Below are 23,231 nucleotides of genomic sequence, written 5' to 3'. Positions count from 1 at the left end.
GTAGAAGTGGCAGTATGAGGTATCTCCTTCTTTCCTATAGAGTCAGTTGCTTCGACGGGAGATATTGTGGTGGTTGTGATATTCCGAGTTGCTTTGCCTTTAATCTTTGTAATCTTCTCATTGTCTGCACCTTTCGCCTGGATCTGCGCACGGATCAGCTGCGGCACAAATCGAAAACTAAAAACTCACATTCGGGGTCAGATGAATCTCTCGCAAAACACCTGGAACCGGTTGTTTCCTTGCTGGTTTAGGGATTTGAGTGGTCATGCTGGTGAGTGTATCACTTAGAAGTCGGATGGCGGGTAAAGACGATGCACGAGTTGAGATGGGTTTTGGTTTGATTGGTGGGATATCCTCCCATTCAAGTTCATTCCTCATACACCACTTCCCTAACATACCTGCCCACATTTTCTCCCAACATGGGCGATCACCGACAAGAGTGCTTCGTACCATTATATCCGTCTGACAAAGGGCAAATCTTCCATCGAGATATTGAAGGAAACAAAGGTCTTCGACGATGCTGTCGAGTACATGAGGGGGGACTAGAGGAGCCTTGTCGGCTGAAGGTAGTTTGAAAGATGGCGGGTCAGAGGTACGTGTGTGAAGATATGGATGTTCCAAGACCTGATCCAGCTAACGGTTAGCTACCATCGCAGAAAGAAGAATTAGCTCACAGTCAACCTTTTGGAAGGATCTCGTGCCAGCATGCCTTCCACTAAATTTGCCAGACCAGAAATCCTGTCATTGTCTTCCCAATGAAACTCGGCATACCCATGAATAATATTCGCTTTTAGATGTCCGCTACTTTCTTCACATCGATAGTCGGCGTAAGGATGAGGAACATGAAGCATCTTGGTCAATAATATTCCTAATGCCCAGACGTCGCTCGCTTGGGGATCATATAACACATCCTGCTCTCAGCATTGAGATCGAAGTTTTAGAAACTCAGACAGTCTGAAAGATGGAACAAAGGAATGGAAAATAAAGATGACATACTTTAGCTTTCTCAGGACTGGAATAATCCAACGTTCCTCCTGCACTTTTGACAGCTCCCCCAAAGGGTTTGAAATGACTAAATCCAAAATCTACCAATCGGGGCTCCCCACCAGTAGTGACAAGAACGTTGGATCGTTTTATATCCTCGTGACTGATGTTGAGAGAGTGTAGACAAGCGACGGTATGACATAAGTGTCGGAAGAAAGGAACGAGTTTATTTCGAGGCCAAGGGACACGGAGTGAAGAGGCAGAGCATGGATAAAGAGTGAGGAAGACATATCTACTTGTCAGCTCAGCAAGTGGAAGAGATCCCCGTAAGCTTACGTCCAGCCGCCTTCTTGAACCACACTCTCTAAACCCACAACACCTCTAAGACCAGCGCCCCATAATGCTTTGAGGAGAACGACTTCTTTGTGCGCTTCGATGGCATCGACGGTTTCATCCCATGTCACCGCTCGATCACGAAGACGATGTAAGGCGGGGAGAATCTTGCAGGCAGCTTTGTGTCCGGAAGAATGAGTTGCAAGGCGGACATGAGCTTGGATGGTCAGCCACATCCTTCTCAATGCTCCTTGGTTTCATCATGGCTGAAGAGAGTATGGAGTAAACCAGAGAAAAAGAGGAGGAGAAGAAGAATGATGATGCACTGACCATATGCTCCTCGACCAAGTGTCTTTCCCAGGTCCCACTGACCAACCTTCTTCAACAAGCTTCGTGGAGTTGGCTCTGTGCCCATTGTCCCACCCTTCCCCCTACTCCAGGTGAAGAGGAGGTCAGACGTCAAGGGGAAGGAAGTATACACCAAGACGAAACACCTTTCCACGTTCGACGAGTGTGAATGGTACTCACCGAGCCTCCAAGCTGAATGAAAAGAAAGTTGTCAAGAGGTCAAGAGTCAAGTATGTGAGGAGGTGAGTATGGAAGATGGAGAGAAGTGATGAAGGATAGTGGCGAACGATGGGGGAAGGGTGTAAGCGCTCGGGCCGCCTGTATCGTTATACGGTCGATCGCCACACACTGCATGCCACTATGACATCTCTTCTTTTGTGGTAACGTTACCCCAGTCAATGTCACGGTCATGGTCACGGAGCGTGTGAGCCAGATGTCATCGCCCAGAAGGGACTAATCCGTCTCGTCTCACCTCTTTCGCCTTTTCCTTGTCACCCACACGTCGCTTCTCTTTCTCCTCCTTTGCTTTCTCTCGCATTCTCCGTCTCCACTTGGGACCGTTTTTATACGCGATGATTGGTAATGGGGACCCTGCGAGACATACACCAGATAAGATGACAAATGTCCATCCGGATCCGACTGAATTGTTGATGAGCTGCACCACCGCAGAAGCGCCTGCGCCCATGAGACAACGGAGAAGATTGAACTTGGGTTTCAGCTCAATTGTGAGTCATGAGGATTGTCACTCACACTGGCAGTGATGGCTCCTCCTTGATCGCCAAAGATGTCTAGGTTGTAAATGGTAGCTTTGGGTCAGCAAATGCACACAACGAGAGGTAAGGGACGTACTGGTCGTCATCAGACTGACTCCCGTCCCGATACAGAAGGTGAAGATGATCGGCGCGGCGATATGGGTATGAGCAGCTATGGTCCATCCGAACGAGATACAACTGATGATGAATAGACTAAAGATGAGCTGGATCGATAGGACGATAGTCACCCGCTCACGCGATTTGATAGGGGTACATTCTAAACCGGATTTGCTCCAGACGGAATTCCTCAGGTTTCATTCGATGATCACCGCCTACTCGTGCTTTCTCTTTGCGGTAGATGCGATCCATGACTCTTCCGCAGACAAAGGCAGAGGCGCCTACACCCACACCATTTGCACTTGCTCATCAGCGGGCTTCATTTGACGCCCTATGCAGAGATGCACTGACATGTAACAAAGACCAATTTGGATGTCGTTCAATCCGTAGACGTCCTCGAGGATGGTGGAGAAGACGGTCCTGAGATGTTAGCTCGCAAGGATCAAGAAGGAGAGAGACGTACAGAACGGCATACCATTCTGCATAATAGAGTGAAGTCCAAGCGAAGAGCAACAATACCACAGGTTGGAATAACAGGGTGAATGGGACCCATGGTTTGAACTATTCAGTCAATGTCGTAAATGTCAAATCCAAAAGACAACCTACGGCTACTCGATGACGTGTCAGATCTACTACAGCTTCTCCTCTTTCGTGCATATCTCTCAAATGTCGTTTTCGTTTGATAAGTTGAGCCGGTGTGCAATTGATCAGAGGGGGAGGTATTGACCCATCTCCGACTAACGACCGTAATGTCTCAGGTAAGAAGCTGCATGTCAGCACTGTCCGACTTGGACTATGCAGCATGCAGCAGCTCACAGGATGAGAGGGACAAGAACAACAGAGCATGAAATAACAAGGAACCAGAAGATACTCCTCCAACCTAAAGTGCCCGAGAAGACCCCACCGAGTACAGGACCCACTATCACGTCAACAACCGAACTACAGGAGTTAGGAGAACGCACGGGCCATGCTGAACGTTCCGGCAAAATTATACACTCCAATGTACTTGCCTCGTTCTTGAGGCATAGAAACGTCTGAAATGACACCGGTACCGATGGCGACTGTAGCAGACCCGCCAGTGGCCTGTGATGAGCTCAATGCTATGAGCGACGAGAGAAAATCTCACTTGAAGGATTCGCATGAGCATCAAAAGCCAATAATCCCTCGTTGGACATAGAGCCGTACCAACGCAGGCAAGAGTAAATATCAATAGAGTGATGAAGTAAACGGGGCTAAGATTCAGCAGGACGTCCGTTATTGTATGAAGCTGCTTTCACTCACCGACGGCCGAACGAATCGGCAGCTGTGCCCCAAAATGCAGGCGTGACAGCTTGGAAGATCCTCAAGGTCAGTTGATTGGTTTAAGTGGATGAGAAAGAACTGACAGGAAGATGGTGACCGTCAAACTGATCTTTTCAGACGAAACCTGAAATTCTTCAACCAGCGTGGGGATAGCTGGGACGTATATGTTGGTTGATATGGGTCTGAGTGGTCAGCATGACGTCGTCCTACACAACCTGCATGCAATATGTTGGTACTAATGGTGGGAGTGTAGCTTTCTGCATCACGAGTGAGCAAAGAAGTAATCATGACTCACGAGAACAAACTCGCCAACGCTCCAAGAGATACGATGACCCATTTCTCCTCACTGCTAAAACTGGAGTAAGACCGCTCGCTCGTTATCGTAAGACGAGTCGCTTCATGTTTGAGTTCCGGAAACGGTGTCGCAGGTGATTGAGGAGCCTCTTGAGTTTCCTCTTCTTGGAGAACGGAAGTCTGTTCCCCCGCATGACCATGTCCGAGCTGTCTGGAATGGATTGGTGAATCATCTTGCTCGTCATATTCGATTCTCAACGCCTCCTCGTCGTTGATGACATCCGCCATGGTTCATCCTTTCTTCTCTGCCGAGTGAAGTGTAGATGTTTAATGTCAGATGACATGACTTGCCCGAAGACCCCATGGTATTTGAACCACTCGTAATGCTTCTCCGATACGGATAACGATTCTCTCCAAATGGCGTCTTCGGACCGGGCAGCGCCGAGGCAGCAACCATGCAGGCTAGGCGTGCAGCGGTTGAATTTGGAAATATGACGCGCCTAACGTAACAGCCTAGGAACCGTCTCGCTGACGCTCGATAGATGTTGCATGCTGCAAGAGGACCATGTCTATGCTCGATGACTGTAAGTATTTGGCGTAATGATCTTCGTCACTTCCAGTCGAATAAGGGTGTAGAAGTAGTATCAGCTGACTGAAGTAGTTGTCGAGCATTCGGCTGGCCCTTCACTCCCTCGTCATTCCTCTGGAGCATACAGGGCACCTGTACCTGTCGGCGGGGAGTATGGCATCGATGCTGTCGAATACGAAGGCTTTGAACCTGATCTTTCGGAGGACAGTATAGAAGGAGATACCTCCCTTGTCACCGCTGTGAGTTTCGACAACCCTTTCTCCCTGTAAGGAACCAGTCGTGTAAACTCGTACTCATGTTCTAGCTAGAAACCGGGTTCATTCCTTCTTCTCGAAATGATCCCTCCCTCTCACCTCTATTCGCTCTCTCACTCGTTCAATATTCCCCTCCTTCTGCAATACTTCATCTAGTCAGCTCCAACAATCACTTGTTCCTCGCCACAAACCCTCTTTCCATCGTCATAATCGACTTGAACAAGCCTGAAGATCTTCTCACCATCCTTCTTCCTCGTCCTGCTCCAGATAAAGGTTCTCCGAACCCTCAAACGAAAGATGGTCCAGTCATACACCGGTTATTTGTGGATCCTGCGGCAAGACATCTGATTATCACCACTACCACGGGAGATGCTTTCTATCTACCTTTGAGCCCTGGGAATCCTGCTGTTCAATCGAGACGCCCCAGACCATTACGTCTCCGAGCAGCCATCACTGCAGTTGGATGGTCTCCCGTGTCTGGAACCGCCGCGGAAGGAGACAACCAGGCTTCTAAAGGTGACACTGTAACTCCTCCAGCTACGGACGTCTTATTGGGTACGACCACAGGTCAAATATTGTCTCTACCACTCCCACCACAGGATGATATCTTCAAATCGGTCGCTATCGGTATGTCTAAGCCCCTGGAAAGGGATATGCAGACGGTGTACACTCTTCCCGATCCACAGCCTGTCACTGGAGTGGCTTTCGGGTTCTGGCCAGCAGCGAGCAAGGGAGGTAAAAGACGTGCCTGGGTCGTAATTACCACAAATGAAAGAATGTACGAAGTACAAGGAGATGTGAGTAGTACAGTGGCCGGTGGAAAGGGTGGAGGTTGGGTAGAGGAGGTCTTCAAACCTGCTCGAGAGGGTGCTCCCAGTAAGTCTCCACCTTCTTAGCGCACACTATCTGACAGAAACCAGAATTTCAGGAGCTTCCTGGACAACCTCCAAACTCAGAGCTGAAAGTCTATCTTCCAGTAGTTGACGGACAAAATGCTGCATCACTTCCTGCACCGTCCGCCCTCGCGTGGCTTACTGGTGAGTCCATGACCCAAAAACTCTTTTTTACCTAAGCTGACCTCAATCAAGCTCCTGGTCTGTATGCCTCCCCAATAGCAGCGTCCTCGGGAGGGGACATCCTGCCCAAACCTTCTCTACTTCCGTACCCCCTTTCAGACGAGTCTACGCCTCCTCCATTCAGCCGCACTGCAGTATCCACTACGCCTCGATTACCTCCGGTACCTATATCGGTCTCGATCACGCAATGGCACTGGTTGCTGCTGTACCCGACTCGAATTGTAGGGATCAGTCGAGAGAGTGAGAAGCAGGTATGGGAGGAGAATCTTCCTCTGGTCAGTCGTCACATTGGTTATGTGCTTCAGCTCACGAAACAGGCCGTGGATGAGCGGGCGACCGGTTTGTCTTCCGATCCCGTTTCTAAGACTTTCTGGATCTTTACAGACCGCGCCATCCTTGAGGTATTGGTCAGCAACGAAGATCGTGATGTTTGGCGGGCAAAGGTGGAGAAGAGTGACTTTGTGGAAGCTCTACGATATGCTCGGGTGCGTTGCTGACTTCTATGAAAGATTGCAACGTGACTGAGACGCAGACTCCAGCACAGAAAGACATTGTCCTGTCTCGTCAAGGGGACTATCAATTTGAGCAAGGACGCTATATTCAAGCCGCACAGTCATATGCCAAGAGTAGCCGAAACTTCGAATTCGTCGCTCTCAGGTTTGTCGACGCCGATGAACGGGATGCCCTCCGTGTCTATCTCTCAGACTGTTTGGACCGTCTAGACAAAAAGGTCAGCTGTTTTACCCACGTTGACCAGAGCTGATGTGACAGGATCGCACGCAACGTATGATGCTTGCCACTTGGCTGATCGAGATTTATCTGAGCAAATGTAATACGTTAGAGGATATCGTTGCTGCGGAATCGGCCACATCAGATGTGGAAAGTTTGAAAATCGAGAGGCAGATGATGGAAGAAGACATGAGAAACTTCATTAGTACTTACTTGGTACGTCCCGTGGTGTGTTCATTGACCGGGCTCATGGAAAGAATGACTTGGAGCCGAAAGTTGTCTACGAACTCATTTTGAGTCATGGTCGGACTGATCTGTATCTTTTCTATGCCGACTTGAAGAAAGATCATGAAAGGGTGGTGGAACATTGGGTTGATGAGGAAGATTGGCTGAAAGCTATCGATGTGTTGAACCGACAAGTGAGTGTCAAATTCGAAAAGCCCCCTCTCGCACATCACTGTCGTTGTTGCGGGAGAGCAAACGGGTGACTGAGTTGCAAAAGTTGATGACAGACATCTGTCGAGCTGTACTATCGTTTCGCTTCCATCCTCATGCGTTTCAGACCTAAGGAAACTGTCGACGCGTTTATTCGACAACCTGTACTCTCCCCTCGTCGTCTCATTCCCGCATTATTGCAATACTCTTCACCCCCTCCCCCCGTTGCGGCGGATCATACAATTCGATACCTCCTACATTTGATACACCAACAACATCTGACAGATACCATAATTTACAACCTTCTCATCACTCGGTTCGCTACTCATCCAGACCCCGATTCGGGTCCTTTATTACGGTTCCTCATGGCTTGTCCGGATGATCCTTTGACAGAAAAGCCATACTACGATTTAGACTATGCTTTGAGACTTTGCAAGCAGAATAACCGTGTGGAACCATGCGTGTTGATTTATTCCAAAATGGGCTTGTATGAGAATAGTGTCGATCTTGCTTTAAGCAAAGGTGATTTGGAGTTGGCAAAAATCAATGCGGATAGGCCGGAGGATGATGAGGGGTTGAGAAGGAAATTGTGGTTGAAGATTGCGAGATATGTCGTTCAAGAACAGCGGGATATCAAGAGGTGAGTCGAGTCAACTTTATCTCTTCTGCTCACGGCCCGGAAACTATACTGATCAATAGTGCAATGAAATTTCTCGAAGCGACCGATTTGATCAAAATCGAAGATATCCTTCCCTTCTTCCCTGACTTTTCGGTAATAGATGACTTCAAGTCCGAGATCTGTGCTGCATTGGAAGAGTACTCTGCGAAGATTGATGCCCTTCGATCAGAGATGGACGAAGCTACACAAAGTGCAGAGGCTATCAGAAAGGACATTGACGGTCTGTCTGGGCGGTTCGTCACCATTGACGCTGGAGATAAATGTGGGAAGTGTGGACTTGGTTTGGTCAGCAGACAGTTTTATGTCTTTCCATGTCAACATGGTTTCCACGCGGACTGTCTTATCTCCATGGTGAGCTGCACGGTTCTTCCATCACAGGTCCACATCTCTGAAGTCGTCACTTATCAAATTCTTCATATATCCTCATCATGATTGGAAAATGAACTGATTACCCCAGGCAATGGAATACCTACCTGCTCCAAGTCTACGTCGTATCTTACACCTCCAAAACGAACTCATCCAATCCGACATTTCCAATCGTACTCTTCTCTCTTCAAATTTCACTCCCAACGGTTCCCGTCCAGAGACACCTTCTCGTAAAGGAAAAGAATCCCTACGTTCTAGGGAGATCACTTCTGGGTCCGCTGCCACCGACGCTCTATTGGGTCTCACGGGTCGTAATCAACTTCTCGCTGCTGGTGACAAATTGAGAGAACTCATCATACCTGATGCTTTGGCTCAAGCCGTCAGTGCGGGATTCACTTCTATACCGGGAGTCGGCGGAAATGTTGGGAAGAAGGGTAAAACGAGGAAAGATAGGGAGAGGGAAGAGGAAAAGTCTGAAGCGGCGAGAAAAGAGTTGGATGGGATAGTTGCTGCTGTTTGTCCTCTGTGTGAAGGGGCGGTGGTTAATCTAGATAAGGGGTTTATCAAGGAGAATGAGGATGCTAGGGATTGGGAAGTGTGATGTATTCATTTGTCTTTTCAAAGCCTTCTTGGATGAGGTCGATGCTGTTTGCTACATGCTGCATGTTCCTCCTCGTAGGTATGAGTACGAGTGCGAGCAGGTGTGGGTAGAGAGGGTCACACGACGGCCGAAGATGCCGAAGTTTACAGGCACGAGATAACCGGAGATTCCCGATTCCGACTTTTCTTGAAATATCCAACACAGTTTGAGGAAAAAGAAGCATCTCACTCTCTTGCCTTCTTTCACACTTTTGAACACAATCCAGCATCTTAGCATGCGGAGAAGAACGTCGCTTATATCTCTTTGATATTCAACTCGATGAAATCTCAGGCCCATTGGAAGAGATGAGCAAACCTGGATCGACGTCAATTCCGATGAAACCCATTCCTTCACCTTCACCTTCATCTCCCTCCACCCCTACCCCCACCCTCGATCCTGAAAAAGCTCTACCCTTGAAGAACCCAACAAACTTCCTAAACCAAACAACAACATCGCATACCAAACCTGAAGAAACCCATTATCCTTCGGATAAGCCTGACGATCAAGTCCGACCCCCTTTCCCTGCATTACAAACGACCACTACAACTCTTTCCACCCGATCAGCTCGAGTGGCAGCAGAAGCATTATCAACATTCCCTACTCATCCTGCCAATCCACTCAATTGGCCAAGAAAGAAAAAATGGAGGATGACAATGTTAGTTGCTTTGACGGGGTTTATTTCAACTTGTGGAAGTAGTATCGGTGTTCCTGGTATACATGGAGCTATGGATGATTTTGGTGAAAAGAATTTGAAGATTGGAGTTGGGGTAACAACTTATTATGTTTTAGGATTAGGGTGAGTGAATCGTTCATTTATCTCTCTCTGACTCCTTTGCTTTTATTTGTCATTTATTGTTCTTACTCTCGTCAACCTGTTTTACTCGGTCAAGCTCGTCCCTTTCAAGTGCACTGTCAGAGATTTTGGATTGACCATCTTCTCAAGCTTGTTCTCAAACTTCAATCCAGAGGCTGGTACTGACACTTGAGGGGTATGATGTTTGGAATTGAATATTTGAAGAAGGGACAGGCTGATAAATTAGAGCAGGACCTTTCATCTTCGCTCCCATTTCAGAACTGTATGGTCGTCAGACGGCTTATCAAACTTCTCAATTCCTTTATGTTTTCTTTTGTCTGGGTGCGGCTTTAGCTCCAAAGTACGTCTAAAAACCGTCCTAATTCATAATACAACATGACCCACAATCATCACTCTGTTTGCATGTCTGGTTCTATGGCGCCGTATGAGAAATACTGATGAACAGTATGGCAGGTCTTCTCATACTCCGATTGTAGGTGAAATCTTCCGTCTTCACATAAACCAACTCCTCCTAAATGGTGTGCTCATATTTATTGTGTTGGTGAAACTAGAGAAGGAGGCGGCATCGCTGACCATAGTCTCTGCGGTGTGACGGGTTCTTCAGGTCCAGCATTAGGTGTAGCTACTTGCGCAGATATCTGGATTCCATCCGAAAGAGGAAGACCTATCTCGATCTATGCGATAGGTCCAATGGCAGGTCCTGTGCTAGGAAGTATTCTAGGATATTGGATCTTGTACGGAAGTTGGAGATGGTTATATGGGACGATAACCATTTTGGCAGCTGCCAATTACGTTTTGTTAATATTATTTGCTGAAGAGACTTATGCTCCGTGAGTGGTTCAGTAACTCTCTTTCCTTCCTCTGAAAACTGATCCTCAACATCATCCGCTCCTTTCCCTCGTCATCCATGCTTATCATTGACACTTTGGTGGTATCTCACCGAATTAAGGGAAATGAAAGTAATGAAAGACACTGATGAGTAGGGCTATCGAAAAAGTACTTCGATATCGGATACAACATCCTCTTTCGGATCCCAAAACATGGGGAGAAAAACTATCACCTATAAGAATCATACATGATCTTGGATGGATGAGAGAGATGGTTTCTCGACAAGATGCTAAGACCGTTTTTGGTCGTGCTTTTTCCCGACCTCCAAGATTATTATTTGGAAATCCTGTTTGTTTTATCTTTTCGGCTTATTACGCTTATATCTATGGTCAGTCGACCCACTCGTCCTCTACATCTGCTCTTCTACGAGAAAGAGGTTGATGAGATCGTGGCTGATAATCAGCTATCATATATGTCTTTTTAGTCTCCGTACCATTATTATATGGCTCTCCGCCTTTCTCTCGTCCAGGGTTATTTTCATATCAATGGCCTCAGTATACACTCTCCCTTGCTTACCTTGGTTTAGGTCAGTCCATTTTTTTCTACTATTCCCCCCTCGTCTTCACATTTATCCCTTACGATCTATGATATTTGTCGAAACTGACTTTTCAACTTTCCCCCTCAGCTTACCTGATCAAGATGTATGTAGTCTACGAGCGACACGTTCGATGACAGAGTGGTATTGTCATGGGTTATATGAAAAGTTTGGACTGACAATCAGCGGTGGGATTTGCCATAGCTGTAGTAGTTGCCTCCAACGCTCAAGATAGGATATATAAATATCTCAGTAAGAAAAATGGTATTGGTGGTCAACCTGAATACCGATTGGTTCTCACTCAAACGGGTATGATCATCCTTCCTATTGGTCTTTTCATCTTTGTACGTCATTTTCTCTTTCTTCTGTCACTCTCCTTGTTCAAATATACTTACATATTCCTACCACTTGATCTCAAATTCTTTCCAAAGCTGGATCAAGATTTCTACCAATGTCTATGTGGAACGCTACAGAAGTAAATATTATAGCTGACTCATAGGGATGGACAGCACATGCTGAAGTACATTGGATCGCACCTCAAATCGGGCAATGCTTAATTGCCTTGGGGTTGATGATGGCTTTTAACTCTATTCAGAACTTGTCGGTCCATTTTTTTTGCCTCCTTCCTTCCTGCCTGTCTATCCCCAATCTCCTCCCCTCTCTCCCTCCCCCTCCCCCTCCCCCTCGGTGTACTCCAATTGGCATGTGTGTCTTCGCTAAGCAGATTCAAATGAAATGCCGCTGACGGACAGTATAGTAGACGCTTTCTTCCCTTTCTCCGCAGCGGGCATAGCTGCCGCTACAGCGGTCAGTTTCTCATCTCCACCACCAACATAATTTCGTCTCAAAGTGATGATTATCTCCAAGCAGATACTGTGTCAAGGAAGATGCTGACTGGTAGATGCGATCCGTGATAGCTTGCGTATTACCCATTTTTAGTCCTGATCTATTCTACAACCTCGGTTGGGGTTACGGAGCTACATTACTCGCTTGTGTTGCATTGATAGCCGTACCAGCACCCGCTCTCGTAAGTCCCCACCGACATTCAATGAGTGTCGAGTGAAGACTGACGGAAAGATGTTCATATGGGGAAGACAATTGAGGGAGAAGTATAAATTCCGGGATTGACACTTGAACAGGTCTGCATTATATATTCGCTAGAGTCTAGGGAATTGTAGGGCATCTGATTGTGACTTTCGAATATGTAGAAGGAAGACAACATTTGTAGAAGTGTAAAATTCATTGCATTGCATAGCAAGTACGTAGGAGAACCAAAATGCCCAAGATCGTTCAAAGGGGAAGAGAAGAAGGGACGATTATGCGGCTGGCGATATCGGGATTGGAATCTATCATTTGCCTGCTGAGAAGGGCAAGGGAAGTTCAAGAAATATTAAGACTAAATCCGATTGAGACGGCTACTCGGTAGACTTGGGAAACCAAGACGAGGAATGGTACCTGTCTTTCCTGTGGGAGGTTTGATAGGTGACAAAGCACCCGGTATGATCCCATCTCCGCTCTGTTCGTCAACATGCGTCCCTTTGGCTCCCTTCGGTTACATACACACTCGAGGGTGCGGGAGTTTGCATCTCCTTCAATGGTATTTCTCATAAGTATCGTACCGACAGACATTATAGTGTCCGAGGGGACGAGAATGAAGGGATCATGGACAATGCGGTAAGATATCATGGGATTGTTCATTCTGTAGGGCGAAGACAATGGCTGGCGAAAAGACTATTCCTCCAATCCTTAAAACCTCGAATGAGAGAGACGGGTGGAAAGATGGATATAACACTCACGCTCATCACACTGTCCCAAGCAAAGGCAGGCTGTGAAGCAAATAACTTGCGTTTCTTTTTCTTTTCCGGTTCAGCGGCTCCCTTCCCAATCTCCTTTTCCGCTTCCTTCTCCTTTTCCTTTTCTTTATTCTTGATGGGACTGGCAGACTTTCGTTTATTTGCTACGCTGTCTGCAGTCTCCGTCAAGGGCGCTTTGATCTCCTTGGCCTTCTTGGTGGTGGTAGGTTTCTTGGCTCTAGCCTCCGCATAGTCTTCAGAGTCGGATTGGACGGATGGCACTGGTTGACGAGACTTCTTGGGAGGTATAACCTCTCCGTCTGAATGCTCATCGGCCGTGTTTGTCTAGAAGATTAGTTCAGCCTCAAAAGAAATGCGAATACTGACATTCAGACTTTTCGACTTAGCCGGATGAGATTTGGCTGTCGGTTTTCTTGGACTTCCCCGACGAGACACAGGAGCGGGTTGATCCTCTGGCGGAACACTCTCACTGACTTCCAGTCTTGGAGCTTTTGGTTTCCTCGGAGGCGGAGCAGACGTGGTAGCTCTAAGAGCTTCCAATTCTTCCTACATAGTTAGATCATGTTCTGATAAGGCATTCCGAAGGGGGATCAGAGACTCACTTCGACACCTGCCAATCTGGCTTTCTCTTCCAATGCTTCTTTCAACTTGGTCTTAAGAGCTTTTTCCCTCTCTCTCGCACTCTCCCTCAGAGTAGCCAGCTCATCTTGAACGTCCTGAACTTCCTCGGCTTTCCTTTGTAGCTCCGTCTGCGCTTTGCGCAGTTGAAGTTGCAAGTCTCTTCTCTCCTTGTCCGTGCTTCCCTCCTTGTCCTTTTCTTCCCGTAACCAATTATCAAGCTCATCACGAGCCTCTTTCTCCCTCTCTCTCACACCCCGTATCATATTTTCGGAATTCTTCAATTGTTCCAAAAGCATCGTCATCTCTGTCGCAGACTTTTTGTCCCCGGCACGCTGGTGGGCTAACGACGTATTAGCACGTGCTAGTGCAGCCTGTGTATAAGCATTGAAGGGACAGATCATAGACCATGAGTGACTCACCTCTACTTCTTCCATCTCGGCATTTCGTTCTGCCAGTAACGCAGCAGCATCTTCTTCTCGCGCCTTGAACAAGGTTAGTTTGTGGTCCCTCATGACTATCGTCAGCCAAATTGTGGGCATGGGAGTCATGTAACATACCTCGGGCTTGTTCAGCTTGATTGAGCCGTTGTTCAAGTTCGACAACTCGCATTTGTTCCTCCGCAAGGGCGAGACATGCTTTTCGCTGTTGGACCAGGGAATGAGCGTTGAGCTGAAGCGTCAGCCATTCTGCCAGGGAGAACTGCACCAGGTCTCCCAGGCTGTAGACCAGGGTTGAAGTGTTAGGGAAGAAGACGCTCACCTCGTCTCTCATCACGTCACCTTCACTCTTACACCTCGCGAGTTCCTTTTGAGTTGTCAGAAGTTTCGACTTGACATCCGCCAGAGTGGACTCCAAAGAGGACATCTCTGAACGGTGTTTTCTCTGATGCGTCAGATCCAGTCAACCTTTGATACTTGAACGCTGCTGCGGTCCAGTCAGTGTGAGATTACTGATCGGAAGGAAGGCTTGGGAATAGATTGATGGAAGATAGAGGCACACAGAGGGAGCGGATGACTCGATCTGTACGTACACTTGCGGCATGCTCTTTCCGGACCAATTCTGTCACTTGATTGTGAAGATTGTTCACCCTCGCTCGGATAGGCCCCGGTGTTTCGGGCATATCCTGGATATCCCATTGATTAGAAATCCCATCTAACATCTTGCGTGATCCTCCTCGGTCTATGAATAGGTACAGAAGGCTGATAAGGATATGGTGTAGAGTATGCACGTATGCAAGAAAGGGATAAGTGTAGTGTATGGTGCAAGGTGAGCACAAAAACAAAAATCACACGCGGTGTTTTGCCAAGGGGTAAAAGATTACGTAAAGCAGGTAAAAAGATGCCATTTTGGGTTTCTCGGTCTTGCGTCATAGATCCTTTCAAAAAGTGAGGAGCCCCGCTTTCGGGGTTGAACCCATACCCCAGATTGTCCGATCGCACTCTCCCCTCCTCATCTCCCACACTCCCATTCAACTCTTAACATCAACTCATAACATCACTACAAGATATGGTAGCTACTCGATCAAAGACTCAGAATGGTACTCAGACTGCTGGCGAGAAACGGCCTGCTGAGACTGAGACTAAGAAGAGCTCTCCCAGTAAGAAAGCCAAGAAGGGTATTCAGAAACTCGAAGTTGGAGACGACGGCGAAGTGGGTTTGACAAAGGAGCAACCCGAAGTCCAGCCTGCGAATGGTCATGAGCAAGTTGAGGTCAAGAATGGACACTCCGTGGAAGAAGAGAAAGAGGACACTGTCGAAGAGCCCGCTGAGGTGAAGACCAAGGTAAGTCGTCGTCGAGGAGGAAATATGACGGTGAGCTGACGATCAAAGGAGGTCGACGAGTCTACCAAAGAGAAATCGGTGGCTCCTGTAGCAGAAAACGAGCAGCCCAAGCATGGTACTCTTGAAGCAGGACACATTTACTTCATGTATCGTCCCAAAGTGGACGCAGAGGAGGTGGAATCCATTGACGACGTCTCCAAGTGATTATTACCTTGCTGATGAGACACTCGGAGCTAAAGCTAATGAATAGGTTTCATATCCTCTTGATCCCCACTTCGGCTCCTCATGATCATGCTCATTTTCATCGAATTATCTCAGTGGGCAAGAAGAAGATGCCCGACCCCGGTGCCAAGCATCAAGTCATTTGGGGATCTATGGTCGGAGTTGGAAATGACAAGTCTGCACTCAAGGACGCCTTTGGAGCGTACGACTACGATACCAAGACTCGCGGTACGTTATGGACCCTTTTCAGAGGACTTTGGCCCGAATGCTGATAAACAGGAACTCGTCATCAACCCGCAGCTAGACCTGCGGCTCGAGGACATTACATCTTGCATTCTCCGCAGGATACCCTGGCCGACTCCCCTGAACACAATCGCCAGAGGGACTACAAGGTCCTGTTGGCTTACGAGATTACCACTCCTGCTGCTGAAGCGTTTGGAGAAGTTCAGAAAGAGTTGGGACTTGCCCTCAAGGACGCTGTCGCACTCCAGGTGAAGGATCCCAATGCCGACGCCGGTAGCAACCCCCGCGCCGCGAGTCTACCCAAGGAAAAGCGTGCTTCGGTGAGTCTCACCCTCTAGCCCAACTACTTAATGGAGGAGGGAATATGAGGATACGGCTGATAAAACAGTACTCGACCGAACTGCAAGAGCTATTCAAAAACAGGAGATTTATTCCTGCCAATCCTCCGGCATTCCTCTCTTACACGGGCACCGAGTTACTCATCATCTCGTCTCCACACGAATTGGAAGAATCTTTGGGTGTACACGGAGATCAGGTCGAGAAGGATTTGGACGAGGTTGCGGCCGTCGAAAAAGTCGGAGTTGAAGCTGCTCTCAAAGAATTACGAATGAGTAAGGAAGATACGGAGATTGAGGCGCTGGAAGGAGCGTGGGTGTGAGGAAGACATGCGGACAAACAAGAGGAGTGGAATGTTCAAATGGAAGAATTGCACATGAGAAGGACGAGATCTTGAGTTGTGAACATCATATTATCATCTTGCATTCTGTCTTGACCTACATCTCTCAAGCTAACCGTGATGCCATCCCCACATAGGACCCGCGTCTCCGTACCTCAGTGTCAAAGATGAGTGAGTGAGATTCAAAATCAGGTAAACTCGTCTACCTGTCTAGAGTACTCATGTCTCCAAATGGCTCGTAAGAGACCTGCTGTTGCGTCACACTTGTGGTTGGCGTGGTAAACATCTCCGGGTAGCTCTCCCAATATTCCTCAGATTGGGGTATTGCTTGATAGTAATCCATGACTGACTGAGCTTCTTTGGCGGCTTTTGTGGCTGCCCTGGCACATATCAGCGCTAATCCACCAATATGTAAGTACCAAGTTGACAAGACCTACCATTCCCCAGTGTTATCTATCCAAAGATCACACAAACTGGCAGCACATTGCCTGATGGGGTCCACAATGCACTCCGGAGCGGGGTCAAAATCACCAGAAATCAGATCCGGCTCGGGAAACGTCTGCTGAATCCATGTAGAAACAGTTTGGGCATCATGAAGAAAGTGTTCTTCCTCTTGTGCTGGGAGTTCTTCAGAGAAGTAGGCTGGAAGCACAGGATTGTCAGCATTGTAAAGCCTGTTAACTTGGTCTCGGATGGTTTCTATGGCTGTGAAAACGTGTTCAGGGGGATCAGCATATTCAAAGGCATAAGAAAGGGTCACGTAGCTGTTCAGAGTTGCACGGACACGAGACATGATGTCTGCTAGGGACTGTCCCGAAGTTTCTTCGGGGGTGAGGGTATTTTCTTGATGTGACATAATCCTTATTGTGTGTGTGTGTGTGTGGAGCTTTCAGATTATGAGAGAGAGATGAATGTACAAAAATGGCAACATGTTCGAAGCGCAGTACTCCACATGTGCCCAGCTGTCATGTCTCACGGTGACGAATTGCACGGCTCCTTTCTTGTCTTCTACTGATGTGATCGAATTGTCATGTGTTGGATTCAAGCGGAGCTCAAAGCGGATAGATTTATCCCATAGCTACTTGTATGTTGAAGAAGCTGCAGGATAAGCGGGTGTAAAATGACAAGCACAAGTTGGAGGGGGAAAGGTGGGGGAGAGGTGGGGGAGAGGTGAAGGGAGTGAGATGGCCAGGGGTTATAGAGACATATTGATGCACTGGAGAAGATGACATGCATGCGCTGGCGTGTCCTATTCATCATATTCTCTCATACCGACATTGGGGCCTCTCGAAGAACGCTCATCATGGTCTGTCAAGATGATGACAGGTCGGTGAACAACATTCAGACCGTCTTGATCCGGGTGTATCACCTAATCCTCAGCGAAAATGACCTCGAAAATTAACATGGGATATCCTGATCCATAAGCTTGTAAAGTACGGTCAGCTGTATTCTGTGGCTCTAATCTCTCCGCAGCTTTACTCAACATCCTTGACTGTCAGCAACTTCCAGCCAGAGGTTCACTCACGAATTTGGATCTGTCACCTCCCAGATCGTCTGAAGCTCAGTGGCAGAATCAATTGCAGCGGTAGCAATTGTGAAAGCTGCCTCTTTGATAGTTGAAGGTATCCGCTCCTCATCATATTTTTCCTCGAGGCGTGACGCGCTCTCCTGAACCCAGTCGGAAACAATTTCAGCATCTTTAGTCCAGTGTTCTTCCAGTTGGGTTGAGGGGTCATTGGACAAGTATAGTGGCAAGTTTGGTTCAATCACCCCTTCTCTGAATCGTTGACTGAACAGTTCGGTTGCAACTTTGCTCATTGTATCGAGTGCCATCCAGACCTGTTCAGACGGCTCCAGGTAGCTAAAGAGAGTATGAATTGTCAGCTTATTACTCTCAATCACCGATGCTCGATCCATGATGGTACGCCACTCTGCTTTCCACCTCTTCAAAGTCGCGTGATCTGGAATGGAAGGATTGGACATGGTAGTTAAAGAGTAAATCAAAGCACAATGAATAGTTATATGTATGTGAAGTATGAATGAGAGAGGACTTTCGAAGTTGGTCATTTGACACATATGCAGTGCAGGGGCTTCTGAGTGAATCAAAGGTTGTTGCTTTTCCTTTCAACAGGTTCATGTGTAGATGACTTACACACATTAAGTAACAGATTTGTTACGCCACATGCCACATCCCTTGTTCGTGGTCGGTGACTTGTCTCATAAGAGAGAAGCAGGAAGATGAGGAATACATGTAGTCTGGTAAAAAGGACATCCCACCAAGCTAGATTGAAATAAGTACTTCCACGACTGTTCTCACACTCAATTCCCCCATGTCCAGTAGTCAGTCAGTTGATACACACCTGTCATGATACAGAGATTTGAAGGCCCTGTGAGAGAGCCACAATCACGCACGGAACAAAACTGCATCATCTCGTCTTCTCAATCTACTGTCGTTGAATATGCTTCGCTTCCCCTCACCTATGTCCCCAAAGGTGAACTGTCAACCATCACAACGGTCCCTCACTGAGTGTGCGACCTATTCAGGAGACTGGCGATCCCCTGACCGTGCATCGTCAACGGTTTCATTCTGTTTTGTCTGCTGATCAGCCACAGGGTAGCCAATCTTTTATCTCTGAACCTCACCTGTTGACTTGCAACAGACTCCCAATATGCTCTGTAGTCATGCTCTAGAGAGACCTGAGCTGCCTTTGCCCTATTTTCACACCTTATTTGCCTTAGCACACATCCAACAAAGTGGTACTGTACCTACTCTTTTGGGTCCACTTCCGTCCATGTTGTATCCAGACAACTGATACACCGACTGATATCATCAAATATCATTCCTGTCAGATCAGTCTCAGGGGGACAATCCAGATTCAAGTCCGGGAATTTTGCTATTGCCCATTCAACAAGTGTCTGCATGTCTTTCTTGAAGGTAAGAATTTCGGTGGCCTGATCTTTTTGAGTCCAGTAGTCCGGAAAATCTACAGGAAACTCCTCGCCTGGGAAGGGAACTGTTCCCAATTTGTTGGCATTGGTTTGTATGCTCTGGACCGCCTTAGGTACCCCAGGGGGGTAATGAGAAGATGGAGAGTGACATGAGGTGCGTTTCCAGACCTCTGAGTCGGGTTCTCATGTCGGTCCATGGATCTAAGCTCTGATTGGTCTCTGCTTCGTTATCTGGCATATTAAAGGACAAAGCTAAGTGTATGGATTTATTTGTATGTTGTATGTTGTTTGTGCTGGTGGTGGGCAATCAAGCCGTGTGGAGTTTATATGGTCTACTACATTTGAATTATTGAGCGTCAGGCCACTTCATAGGAAGAAAGGACTAGTCTGCTTAGTGATAATGACGCAATAGATGACAAGGGAGCCGTTGTTGTCTGGTGATGACGAGGGAGCACACCTTCACATGTAGGAGATAGACGAGCGAGCCCGTTTCAAGGTGCGCAAGGAAGGGAAATGGTGTGACTCATTCTTACACGGAGTCCAGCTTGTTGTCGCCTGAGCCCATGCACTGAATCCATTAGCTTCTTTTAGGGGGTCTCGGGTGCGTGTGACTTCAATGTGGCACCCGTTACTGAAAGTGGCAAAGCCACAAGATCATTTCATGCCACTTATACGGCCAGCTCCCTCAATCCTTCACCGGCATCGAGCTTCCATACAGACTATAGCGAGAGGTCTCCTCCGGTTTGGATAACATAACCCATTCATTGTCTGACTCATCATCAGAAGGATCAGTGTCACATGTCCCTTCCGGCATTTCAGGGACACTGACAAGAGTTTTCTGACCAATTGACACTTTCTGCCCATGTTCCTGAAGATACTGCAGAGACTTGTGAAGTCTGTCTTGTTGGTCCTGTAATGAATCTGCTTCTTTTGTGGCTCTGTCCCTCATCAGCTCAGCAGCAGAAACAACAGCAGTCCTCACGTACTTCCAAAGGTCTTGTTCTGTCCAGATTGATTCTAATACACCAAGACTGTGACTTGCATTGTGTGCAATCTGTCCTACCATTGAAGCACCAGCAGGACATTGTGCACGTGGATCGGGTAGGCTCCCTTGGGCCCAGTGTGATACAATTCCTAGGTCTCGAAAATATGTGAGTTGATCTGGATTACCATTGTCAATCCAGTACTCCTGAAGAACAACCTTGCCGTGGTCTTCTAGAAGGTCTGCTTGTTGCAACTGACTTGCGTGAGAGTGAATATCCATCACAGCCTTATGGACTTCAGTGGGGGCACAGATGTGTGGAAAGGCAAACATAATTGAACAACAGCTTGTTTCAATCGTTCTCAGTCGGAAGGTCAGGACTGTCTTAGGATCGTCCTTGATAGCTTGTTGGACGAACTCTTGGGGATCTATCGACATTTGAGAAGCTAACACGTATGTGTACTAGAAGAAATTAATATGATGATAAGAAGATACAGACCATATTGATGGTACAAAGTCCTGACAGGTGTGTGAATTCACTTCTAAACGTCACAGGATGAAGTCATATCAAAGGAAGACACAGCCGTCGAGGTCGTACCACTATCTTTCCCCTTACGACTCATAGACAACCGAAGTCGTGATGATAAAAGGAAAACCATTACGCCATATCAATCACAACAGTATTGTCACGAAGTGACAAGACAGTTTGATAGTGATAGTGATAGGATGGGTTGGGTATTTAACCAGCGACCGGCGGTATGCAGTAACCACCGGTTAATAGGCCTTTTAGCACAGTGGTTTAGACCGCTGCCTCTGAAGGGCACTGTTATATCGTCCCAATGTTGGTTAGTTGGTCTCGTGACAGATTAACCGGCGGTTACGGGTAGGATCCTGGGTTCGACTCCCAGGGTGGGCTGGGTCAAATTCAGTCCCTACTTGGAAAACCTCCCTCTCGGAGAAAGTTTTCGGCCTATCGTACCCTTCCCTGTTGGGGCCCCAGATGGGGCTGAAAGGGAAGGCATAATGTCACGAAGTGACAAGACAGTTTGATAGTGATAGTGATAGGATGGGTTGGGTATTTAACCAGCGACCGGCGGTATGCAGTAACCGCCGGTTAATAGGCCTTTTAGCACAGTGGTTTAGACCGCTGCCTCTGAAGGGCACTGTTATATCGTCTCAATGTTGGTTAGTTGGTCTCGTGACAAGTATTGAGGGTGAGGTATGAGGGCAAGGAAACCTGGTGCTGTTCCGTCATTAGGATCAAAAATTGAGGCCCTGTCTATATCTTGTTTTATATAAAATTATTTCACATTTTCAATTAAAAATATTGCTTATTTTGATTTTTAATTACTATATTCATTTTCGACTACTGAAAGGGGGCTCTCTGTGTGCACATTGCAGATGTGACAGGACAGAAGGCAAAAGCAGGTTGACCAAGCAAAGCTCTGCTAGAAAGTCTTTGCATGTAATCTCTTCATAGTCCACACCCACAGGCTCTGTGCGTGCATGAAGTCACTTCGTAAATGTTTCACTGACTGGATCATCCCGGACTTCAAAGTACTACTCCCTAGTCAACGCATGAAGTATGCAATTGATCCTTAAGCTCCCGGTTTTCCCTTTGAAGGGTAGCTAGACTCTGCGTGAGTGTTTCCACCTCGTCCTGGAGCTTATCATTGGCAAGTCTGTGACGCTGAGCCTGGTGTAGGCTCTGGGCATGCAGTTGGGACCTATCTTTGTTAGTATTGACCATTGGTGATCTGTACAAACTCACCTTTTAGCGTCATCTTCCGTCCAAATTTTTGCCAGCATGTCCGCACATTGCGTTGCTGTTGCAAGGGAATCATCACAGAGCATCCGATTGGGTAAGACATTGAACAATTCTTCGTTGGTATGCGACTCCTCCCAAGCATGTACCTTGTCTTTGGTCTCCTGAACCCACGAGATCAATGTGTTGGTATCCATAGAGATGTGAGGTGGTGTGTAAAATGTGCCGGGTTCTTGCTGGAAGTAAGGGGGAGTATGATAGTGTATGGATGTGCAGTCACCACAACATTCAAGGCGGCATGGTTTCAAGTCATAACAGTTGTACCAAATGCTTTGACGAGCTGAGAGGGCCGCCTCCGTAACAGCGTTGGTGATGTGCTCGGAAGCCCTTAGTGCCTCAAAGCAGTTTAAAAGGGTGTCTAGAGTGATGCTGGTGGTTATGAGCCGGATCTCACTGTCCTCGACGTTTTGACCGTACTGAACTAGGGATTCTGCGGTAGTGCTGAAGGACATGGCGTGGTCTCTGAATTGGAAGTAATTTGACCTGTGCAAGTCCATCTTCTACTATCGAGGTTGCCATGGTGACGGAGCTGTGTTCATAAAGGAATGAGATAACCCAGGTCTGACCTACGATGGTGTCATCTGACAACTGAAGGGAGTAGAATGAAAAGAAGAGAGAGTCGTCTCATCTCCACAACAAACACAGCAGAATCAGAGGGGCTTTGTTATGATGATGTTCAGAGGACGTGTTTGATAGGTGACTGAAATAGCTGCTGATATGCAGTAGAAGAGCAAGGCTATCTGCTTGGCCCACCATCTTTGGGCCGGCGTATACAGAAAACGGACTCTGTGTAAGTTTCTTTGAAATGTCTCATGGGTGTCTGAAGAGCTAATCAAATCTGATGTTTCAGCTAGACTTCGAACGTGTCAGAATTGTTAGCATGGAAGGAGCTCTGTTAGGTGACTTACAGAAGACGCGACACTTCAATGTGGGTATGAGCGTGACCGGCTGAAGACCTGTGACACTTTAAAGTGTCATGACA

General features: G+C 47.4%; 9 protein-coding genes across 9 annotated transcripts; 3 read left to right on the top strand and 6 right to left on the bottom strand.

Annotated features, from left to right (window-relative positions):
• Window positions 1-177: 177 nt before the first annotated feature.
• Window positions 178-1,732, bottom strand: TREMEDRAFT_34698 (uncharacterized protein; the record flags this gene model as incomplete). Its single annotated transcript, XM_007007216.1, has 5 exons — window positions 178-633; window positions 675-911; window positions 997-1,276; window positions 1,321-1,534; window positions 1,648-1,732. 5 exons carry the CDS (start codon window positions 1,730-1,732, stop codon window positions 178-180), a joined length of 1,272 nt encoding a protein of 423 aa, XP_007007278.1.
• A 408-nt stretch (window positions 1,733-2,140) lies between these two features.
• TREMEDRAFT_13664 (uncharacterized protein) lies at window positions 2,141-4,265 on the bottom strand (the record flags this gene model as incomplete). Its single annotated transcript, XM_007007187.1, has 13 exons — window positions 2,141-2,371; window positions 2,416-2,471; window positions 2,515-2,630; window positions 2,674-2,835; window positions 2,886-2,954; window positions 2,998-3,095; window positions 3,147-3,300; window positions 3,351-3,453; window positions 3,497-3,617; window positions 3,661-3,766; window positions 3,816-3,875; window positions 3,920-4,018; window positions 4,132-4,265. Coding segments are annotated over 13 exons (1,509 nt in total), but the record flags the coding sequence as incomplete, so codon positions are not given.
• A 430-nt stretch (window positions 4,266-4,695) lies between these two features.
• TREMEDRAFT_40794 (uncharacterized protein) lies at window positions 4,696-8,876 on the top strand (the record flags this gene model as incomplete). Its single annotated transcript, XM_007007228.1, has 12 exons — window positions 4,696-4,714; window positions 4,792-4,958; window positions 5,024-5,849; window positions 5,894-6,010; window positions 6,062-6,324; window positions 6,367-6,534; window positions 6,582-6,779; window positions 6,821-6,994; window positions 7,036-7,197; window positions 7,291-7,853; window positions 7,913-8,243; window positions 8,350-8,876. The coding sequence occupies 12 exons, from the start codon at window positions 4,696-4,698 to the stop codon at window positions 8,857-8,859; spliced, it is 3,498 nt and encodes a 1,165-aa protein (XP_007007290.1). The 3' UTR covers window positions 8,860-8,876.
• Window positions 8,877-9,233: 357 nt separating this feature from the next.
• TREMEDRAFT_34638 (uncharacterized protein) lies at window positions 9,234-12,263 on the top strand (the record flags this gene model as incomplete). Its single annotated transcript, XM_007007209.1, has 11 exons — window positions 9,234-9,694; window positions 9,939-10,052; window positions 10,158-10,184; window positions 10,291-10,542; window positions 10,696-10,928; window positions 11,004-11,126; window positions 11,322-11,479; window positions 11,635-11,735; window positions 11,888-11,942; window positions 12,037-12,162; window positions 12,213-12,263. The coding sequence occupies 11 exons, from the start codon at window positions 9,234-9,236 to the stop codon at window positions 12,261-12,263; spliced, it is 1,701 nt and encodes a 566-aa protein (XP_007007271.1).
• A 268-nt stretch (window positions 12,264-12,531) lies between these two features.
• TREMEDRAFT_65221 (uncharacterized protein) lies at window positions 12,532-14,729 on the bottom strand (the record flags this gene model as incomplete). The annotated part of the gene is made up of 8 exons (XM_007007357.1): window positions 12,532-12,651; window positions 12,932-13,273; window positions 13,316-13,495; window positions 13,552-13,941; window positions 13,990-14,084; window positions 14,128-14,239; window positions 14,330-14,452; window positions 14,601-14,729. The coding sequence occupies 8 exons, from the start codon at window positions 14,727-14,729 to the stop codon at window positions 12,532-12,534; spliced, it is 1,491 nt and encodes a 496-aa protein (XP_007007419.1).
• Window positions 14,730-15,031: 302 nt separating this feature from the next.
• Window positions 15,032-16,592, top strand: TREMEDRAFT_74695 (uncharacterized protein). The gene is made up of 5 exons (XM_007007405.1): window positions 15,032-15,352; window positions 15,401-15,552; window positions 15,603-15,802; window positions 15,854-16,137; window positions 16,206-16,592. Exons 1-5 carry the CDS (start codon window positions 15,077-15,079, stop codon window positions 16,473-16,475), a joined length of 1,182 nt encoding a protein of 393 aa, XP_007007467.1. The 5' UTR covers window positions 15,032-15,076; the 3' UTR covers window positions 16,476-16,592.
• A 1,150-nt stretch (window positions 16,593-17,742) lies between these two features.
• TREMEDRAFT_65219 (uncharacterized protein) lies at window positions 17,743-18,476 on the bottom strand (the record flags this gene model as incomplete). The annotated part of the gene is made up of 3 exons (XM_007007356.1): window positions 17,743-17,862; window positions 17,884-17,980; window positions 18,019-18,476. 3 exons carry the CDS (start codon window positions 18,474-18,476, stop codon window positions 17,743-17,745), a joined length of 675 nt encoding a protein of 224 aa, XP_007007418.1.
• Window positions 18,477-20,127: 1,651 nt separating this feature from the next.
• TREMEDRAFT_65218 (uncharacterized protein) lies at window positions 20,128-20,862 on the bottom strand (the record flags this gene model as incomplete). Its single annotated transcript, XM_007007355.1, has 1 exon — window positions 20,128-20,862. The coding sequence occupies one exon, from the start codon at window positions 20,860-20,862 to the stop codon at window positions 20,128-20,130; it is 735 nt and encodes a 244-aa protein (XP_007007417.1).
• A 1,129-nt stretch (window positions 20,863-21,991) lies between these two features.
• Window positions 21,992-22,701, bottom strand: TREMEDRAFT_65217 (uncharacterized protein; the record flags this gene model as incomplete). Its single annotated transcript, XM_007007354.1, has 2 exons — window positions 21,992-22,151; window positions 22,196-22,701. 2 exons carry the CDS (start codon window positions 22,699-22,701, stop codon window positions 21,992-21,994), a joined length of 666 nt encoding a protein of 221 aa, XP_007007416.1.
• Between the last annotated feature and the right edge of the window lie 530 nt (window positions 22,702-23,231).

The sequence above is a fragment of the Tremella mesenterica genome (genome assembly GCF_000271645.1).
Source record: "Tremella mesenterica DSM 1558 unplaced genomic scaffold TREMEscaffold_13, whole genome shotgun sequence".
Lineage (NCBI taxonomy): Eukaryota > Fungi > Basidiomycota > Tremellomycetes > Tremellales > Tremellaceae > Tremella > Tremella mesenterica.
The sequence above is the reverse complement of the archived record's forward strand: the minus strand, read 5'-3'. Positions and strand labels throughout refer to the sequence as shown.